The following is a 7,980-nucleotide window of genomic DNA, read 5'->3' on the forward strand; positions in this document are numbered from 1 at the left end:
CCAAAGCAGTCATGTAAAACATATATTTTATGTTTCTGTGGATATAGTGTCTTCCAAGTGAACCATAAGCTGTTCGCTGCTGGAAATTTTGAATAGGTCAGCTTCTAAAACATTCTAATACTAAATACATTGCAACTGAGTAATCCTAGATGTGCCTTTAGACATCTATAAAGACAATGATGCATTCTAGAACAAAATCCTAATCTGGGGGGAAAAAAAACCGTATCAGCAGACAGAAGTGAATAATGACAGCACAAAGCCAAATAATAACTCTTTGAGGGTTTTATATTAGTTTAAGGTAATGTTACCATACTTAAAAACTAATCAGGATATCTTTAAGCTAGTGACCATCTTCCTGACTCTCCATAGTTTTGATCAATGAATTACAAAACAGGGTGGGGGGAGGAAATAACAAAACCAGACAGTGGTAGGAAGGCACAAGCACAAACTGTTTTCTGATGTTCCCGTTTGAGCACTGGAAGTTCCAACAGCTTTAACACAAAAAAGTACAGCCTTATGTCAGGCTTCTCATATCAGGAAAAATTCTGCTTGGGAAATCCTTGCACTTAAAGCCAGATTGCAGGCTTTTGAAATAAACTGCACCTAGTTTTCAACATCAAACACAAGTTCCAACTGTCTTCAGGATGCATGAGTAATGTTCCAAAGATGATAAACACAGGGCAAACATTCTTCTGTTTAAACCCACCTCCATGTTGGTGCTTGCAGACTGCTAGGAAACACAAGACAAACAGCAGTAACGCCCTACTATTTTGTCAGTGATAAACTGAGCAGCAAAGCAACAGAGATGGCTGACAAGAAGCTCAGTGCAGAGACAGCCTCTGTGGGGTGTTTTATTTCCCTCATATAAAAACACCATCTTGTCAGATTGGTTGTCCTGTGCCACTGAGGCCAGTCGCGTTTGAAGTCATACTGGTCAGCAAAAAACTTGCAATCACCTTTCCTGCCTAGACCCTACACACCTCATCTCATTTGTCCTGGAGTAAACTGTTATGATCTAGTCTGGCAGGTCTTGCCAACAGAGGGATTGTACTGTTGGCAGATGTAATATTTTCTTCTATATAAACCTAGTACTTTCACAGGTTTCAAAATTTTGGAATTTCAAAAGCAGAATAAAGAAGACCTATAAAAAGCTCAGAGAAATCTCCTTTCCACATGGAACACTGGAACAGAGGACTTTGCCAGACATGTTTTTACACACATTTTGAAGATTATTTCTATAAAATATTAAAATTACTAAGTCAAAGCAATTAAAAAAAAAAAAAATCAGAATTTGGCTCAGGATCTTCCTCAGCCTTACACAAGCATATAGGGAGCTGCCTCTATGTACAAACCCAGGAAAGACAAGCTGTTCTGTCCAGGCTGCAGAAGTGCTCAATAGCCTAAAACGTGCTGGCTCAAAGAAGACATTGGTTTGTGGAACACTGCAAGAGTGGAGGTTTTTTGTTTTAATTAGAAACAACCTTTTGGGCCAGATCATGCAGTTCTTGGTATTTCTTTATCTACAATACAGAGGACACACATGTGGGGTTCAGCACATTTTGTAACACAGTACATGCCAAGACCATGAAGTAAGAATGTCAGACTCCACAGGATACCTCTAGATGTGCTCCATCTGTTTTGAGCAAGCTTCAGTCCAGCTGCCTGCCACAGGCTGGGCACACTGAGCACGCGTGCTCTGCACTCCCACCATCCTGTAAACATGGCAGAGAAAAGAGCAGCTGGGCTGCCGAGCAAATGTTGATTTAAGGCAAGGTGAGCCAGACAAGCAGTAGGGACACTTGTTTCTTACATGTTGTCAGAGACAGAAATTTTGCATTGTACTAACTCAAGAGGTGTAACAAGTCATAAACAAATGAGCAGAAACTTCTCATTGTATATATTAGGATTACCTCACTGAGAAGCTGAACTATTGGAGAGAAAAGTTCTGATGATTTCACTGCTTAATTATGTAAATGATTTTAAACTTTCACACAGTCAAGACAATACACTTAATCCCTAGACTTACATATGCTTACAGATTTCAACCCATGAAACTGAAAACCCTTTAAAAAATCTGACACCTTGTTTGATTAGAACAGCTGCACTGTTATTACTAGAACTAGATTCATAAGAAGAAAGAATAAGCAGCAATGTGAAAGCAAAAAATGCAGTTTCAGAGCATGCTTTAACCATACCCTAAAGCCTAAAATAATGCTGGTTTTGTCCTGCAACCTTTCATTCTCAATACAGCACTTACTTAGCAACTACACAACAGCAGCGTGAGCTGGTACAGTTCACTGCAGCTAACAAAAGATTAACTTCTATCAACACTAATTTTCATTCTAGTTGACAAAACACAGTGGTCACAGAGTTTGGATCATGTGGAAAGCAAATGAGGAGAGGATGAAGGATAGGATAGCCCCTCCCAGAACAAGGGCAGTGAGATCTATTTAGCATGAAATGCCAAGAATAACTGATCACAGGCTCTGATTCATTCCAGTTCTGTGATGAGACAGACACTGCAGCACATCTCACTCATGCTATGACAGCAACTCCTTTTTCCCCCACAGATGCAGCAGCAATTTATAGGCCTTTAAAGTGAAGAAAACTGTCAGAAATTCAGCATCCAACAGCAGTCAACTCCTTCACACTTCAGCTGCAACCATTGTGCCAGAGAAAAGACTACAAAAAGTCAAAGAAACTCTCCCACAAATGGCTCTTCTGCCTTGAAGACCAGGCTATAAAGCTGTAGCTATTCCTTCCACACACTTGGTGTTATTGTTACTTGATTCTATCCCATGAGCTGTGATCTCTTCAAGACATGGGTGACAGCATGTTGATTAGCACACAAGAGAGTAAATATTATTGCAGTTTTTGCTTTTAATTAAAAAATAATTGTATTCCAAGAACAAGACACGATCTTGGTTTACAGTCAAAACATACACAGGTACATGAAACATGATCTACATGCTAAGCCAGGTACTCCTGACAACAATTCAATCAACACAGAAGCTATGGCTTCAGCCACCCATTCTCAGATATACAGTAATTCTAGCGGCAGCTGGACAGCTGGAAATGTCAAACAACAACAGAAGCAACAAAAGTAGAGTAAGATAATGCCTTGGAAACTACCATTAAAGAAACAGCTCCATTGTGTAAAGCAGCAAAAGCTGAAAGAGACTAATACACTACCTAGTTTCAGGTCACCTCCAGCGTCCCCTAGACAGTCTTTGTCCAGCTTAAAGTATTTAGTTATAATCTAATATCAGATTCAAGGAATACTTGCAAGGCTCTAAACTTGGGGTGGGGAAGAGAGACATAAATACAAGCAAACAGAAAGCTACTACTAGTACCCAAGACAATCCTTCTGTGGAGCACTGCAACTTTTCCTTCCAACATTCATGGATGCTGACCTACTTAACTGGAAACAAACTATGTACTTAAACATGAAGGGAGAGAGTGTGCTGCAAAGCAACACAGATGGGGGAACTTTCATTTTTAAGTGAGGAGGGAAAAAAGTTAACAGATTACAGCAGACAGTCTGCTTTAACAGATTGCAAGAACAAAATGGCCATCTACTTTGTATTTAGGATGCTTTCACATCTTTGCTTGGCACAAGAGGATGGTCTGATCTCATCCATACCAGGCTGTGACTGACAAGTATTCAGTGTGTTTACTATTAAATACTGTCTCAGCAACTGATGTGTACACAATCACTCAGACCTTACAAATGAGAAGAATGAGCAATCCAAGTGGATGAAAAGTCAGGCACAAGCTCTATTTGAAGTTAACAAGATGGGCAGTCACAAATTAAAAAAATTATTTCCACCATCAAAAACTGAGAACAAGATGTGCCACTCTGACATGTTTTCTGAGACTCTGAATGAAATAATTATCTTATTGTTGCTTTTGTTATGTAAAAAAAAAAGAAAAACCCTGCAGTAAACATTCCAAAAATTGTTGCAACAGCCAGTGTGCTTTAGAAAGAACGAGTTATACTTACTACAACAGCACCCAATTGACACAAAATTTGAAAATGGCAAGATGTTTTAATTATGCACTTCAAGTCCTGCTTCTTGACATAAAGGTATGCAATTAGTACAAGGTATTTCACAAGTTTAAATACTTAAGAATAATAGCACTGATAGAGCAAAGGGAAAAGATTTCATTAAAACCAAGTTCTGCTGAAGATTATTACGTGGAACAGTGAATTTGAACCACTCCCTGTTTCCTGTGCATGACTCCTCAAGACAATTCACATGCAATTAAGAATTCAAATTCCCTAGTAGCTCCATTCCCTAGTTCCCTAAAGCGTTAACCAAAGTATTTTAGTGGAGTTAATGAATTCCAAATTGTAAAGTCTCAAATTGAATCACAAGGCAGTTTGCTTGGGACACACATGTCAGGACAAGTCCACCACGTCAGAAGTCAGCAGAGGGCACTATGACATACCTTCAAATTAATATTTTGCTGCTCTTTTGGCCCTGAAACATAGGTCAGTCAGGAGTGGAGAACTCTGCCACAGACAGAAAAACTGCTGCTCCTTTCCACCACCAGTCAAGATGACAGGCTGCTATGGACTTAAGCACCAGGAAGTCACCACACCAGAATCCAAATGCTACATAAGAAAGAGCTTCACAGCTACATAGTATTTAAAAATCTGTTTCTTATGGCTTCTAAGGGAAAGATAGGACACACCTTCCAAATTCCTAAAGCACAATTCAGAGATGCAAAGTCACTGAAATAGGTACATCTGGGAAGAGACCAGAGGAAAACAGATCAAAACAGATCAAAAAAGGAAGATAATGGACACTGAGAAAACAGGACAGGAGCATTCTCAAGACTATTGAAATTGAGGACCTCTCATGTCATACCACATCTACTTCTGTGCTACTTCTCAACTTCTATTTCCACAAGAATTTTGCTTTATTAGCAAAGTTAAGCAATAATCTCAAAGCTGTCCAAGTTCTCATTGAACACTTTCACCTTCCTAAGAAATTAAACACTGGCAAACTATTTAAATCCCACATTTAGGAAACAAGGACACAAGAAAGTGGAAAGGATTTATAAATAATATTTAGGACTCCCTTTTTAGCAAAAATAATTAGGGCACACAGATGAGTGACCAGTGGCAACAAGGAAACCAAACTCCACAAAACTGCACGGTACATTATCCTTTACTGCCTTTTGCAATAAATCTGTGGAGAACAGTAGCTGTTCTCTTCATTCCCTGTGCTATAGGGTTAGGCTCATAGAGGACTTTAACTTATGCAAATACAACCCTTAGGAATTCAAGGGGAAAAACCCAACTACAGAAGAATCTGGTCATCAGAAATGAAGGTACTCAGCATTGCTGCCATCTCCCTTGAAACCAACACAGTCTAAATAGTTAAAATAAGAATTCTCTGGTTGGTGCTCTTATGTAACAAAGCAGAAACAGGTTGAGCAGCTCCATCTGATGTACAGAAAGCAAGAGTATGCCTCTTGCCTCTAGCACCGTGTAAAGCCTATGGGAAGACCACACTGCTGAAGTGCACCAACAGCAATTCCTCCCACAGACTCTCTTCCAAACCTCTGTCGTCCTTTGCCAATTCTGGAACGTGATGTTCTACTTTGCAAGTTGCAATTATGTGACAAGTCTCAGGGACGGCAGGAAGAGGGAGAAGGACTGCTACTTATCTAGGTGGTTGGACTGCAGCAGGAAAATATACGTGGCAGTATGAGAAAGTGTGAGAAAACTTGACAAAGTTTTCAGAGGAAATTACACCAGACAGCTTAAGGGGGATATCTGTCACCAACAAAACAGGACAATCCTATTATGGCGTGTTGTGGGTCACACACTCCTGCTACACACTTTATGCTAATTCGGATGTTTGTTGGATTGCTTTGTGAGCAGATTCACTTCATTTGCCTAGCAAAAACTCACACACGTCAAATCTCAGCTCAAATGACCCAATAAGCACTGGGGACCCCAGAGTCACTATCATTGCTATCCAGCAAGGAGCATGAGGAAGACTCTGCTACCCAAATATTACTCAGCCTTTATGAGGGACTATAATTCAAATGAACACAATAACTCATCAGTTTCAGGAAGGAACAGTACAACACCTATGAAAAAAAATCAGAGGTGTCACTGCAGTTTACTCTTTCTCAAACAGAACCTAAACAACAGGTAACATGAAGCTTCTCGCCTAAGAAAGTTTGCCTCTTTGGCTTTCAAAAACTCGAGTTTATGAAGTGCAGTACACAACAACATCGTCAATCTATCTCTTCAGCTGATAAGCTACACTCAGCACAGACCGCCATCTCACACTCGCAAGCATTCTTCTAGTCCTCTCAACTCTGCTATAAATTAAAAAGGAAATGTTACGAGATTTTATAAGTTACTTTGGATCAATTTACAAGCAACGGTTGCAATTTGTGCGTGACAGGCGCAAGCAGCGCGAGTTGGCTGGCTCCGCAGCCCCGGGAAATGTGCACTAAGAGCAGGAGACACACATTATGGGGAACCACAACCCCGGTGCAGGTATTGCGGGAGTTTCTGAGAGCACAAGGACTCTGAGGGACACGGACCCCCAATGGGAGAGGGGAGCGCACAGCCCCCGGCTCAGGAGGTTGAGGGAAGGAGAAAAGGGACGCCGCCCCTTGCCCGCCACTCGTCGGGACCATCTCCGCCTCGGGAAATAAGCCTCCTCCCGCAGCCCCAGCCCGGCACTCACACGACCGCTCGGGAGATCATCCAGGACACCATCGCGGCGGCGGTAGCGACGCGTCCCCTCCGCCGGCCGGGCCGCAATGGCCGCAGCGCTGCCGCGCCCCGCCCCGCCCGCCCCATTGGCTCGGGGGCTGCGCGCCTGCGCCGTGCGGCCGCGCGGGCGGGGCGGGAGCCGAGCTGCGCCCGTGTGGGCAGCTCGCCGGGGCGTGAGGGCTTCGGGGCCGGCGGCCTGGGGAAGGTGTCTGTCTGCTCCTGCCTTTTCAACCAGGACCTGTCTGGGCAGCAGTGGTGTCCATCCTAGACCCCCACCTGGAAGAGAGGAACAGATAGAAATAGCTAAGATTGCAGTAAGGCACCTTTTCCCCCTTCCCACTTATTTGAAACGCAGTGACCAACTCTAGCAAAAGGAGGGGTGGGATGCTGACCCTTTGCCTTGGTCTTTGCCCCTGTGCTCGCAACGCTGTAGGATGTTAGGTCAGCCAAAACATCCGTGTGGTATATTGAAGTCACCTCAGGTTGGCCTGCTGCCCCGGAGCGTGCCGAACCACTCGTGTGCTGGAGGGCTTGGGCAAGGCTGCTGTGTCACCCAGTGACACCGGCTGGAGTCCTGCCTGGAGCACAGTGTGGGGCCAGCCCGCTCCTGGGCTCCTGCACCCCCTGAAGCACTACGAGAAGGTACTTCTCCTCTATGCCTGCTGACAGGCACTCAGAACCAACGAGTGTTTAAGGTCATGTTCTTAGGTGGGCCACACAGACCGCTACATGCAGTTAATCCAAAACTGCAGATGACCAGGAAGATACACATGGAAGGATTAGTACTTGTCTGTCTTGTTACTTTTGTTTCTTCCCTTAAACATCTTTTTTACCAGCTGCTGCCCAAGGCCGGACAGCAAGCAAGATGATCCACAGTGTAACCCAGTCCAGGTAGTCTTTCCAAGGTCCCTGGCAGGCTGAGACATGCAGGAGCTGATTGCTTCCTGATACCTTAGTTAATTCATCTCTGCATATTAGTTTTATACTTCCTGCAAAACTGTTTGTGCACATAAAAGAACAATATTTTCCTGAAACTGACTGCTTTATCTTTTCTCAGAAGGCTAGGTTGTATGAAGACTAGGTTGTATGAAGTCCTGCCCAAGCCCCCACTGAAAACATTCCATTTTACTCTTCTGATTTCCAGAAGTGTAACAGAGCAATATCCAAAGTGATAGATGTCGGTGCTACTGAACATGCCACTCACAGCTAAGGTAGGGAAAGAGAAGATTACA

At 43.1% G+C, this 7,980-nt stretch overlaps 1 protein-coding gene across 1 annotated transcript in view; it reads right to left on the minus strand.

Annotated features, from left to right (window-relative positions):
* The window catches only part of REEP3 (receptor accessory protein 3), a 36,814-nt gene extending 29,996 nt beyond the window's left edge, over positions 1–6,818 (minus strand). The window contains exon 1 of the mRNA XM_009087568.4: positions 6,720–6,818. Within this exon, the coding sequence (XP_009085816.1) occupies positions 6,720–6,751 (32 nt within the window). The 5' untranslated portion in view covers positions 6,752–6,818. The remainder of the gene's footprint in view (positions 1–6,719) is intronic.
* Between the last annotated feature and the right edge of the window lie 1,162 nt (positions 6,819–7,980).

Source organism: Serinus canaria, chromosome 6 (genome assembly GCF_022539315.1).
Source record: "Serinus canaria isolate serCan28SL12 chromosome 6, serCan2020, whole genome shotgun sequence".
Classification (NCBI taxonomy): domain Eukaryota; kingdom Metazoa; phylum Chordata; class Aves; order Passeriformes; family Fringillidae; genus Serinus; species Serinus canaria.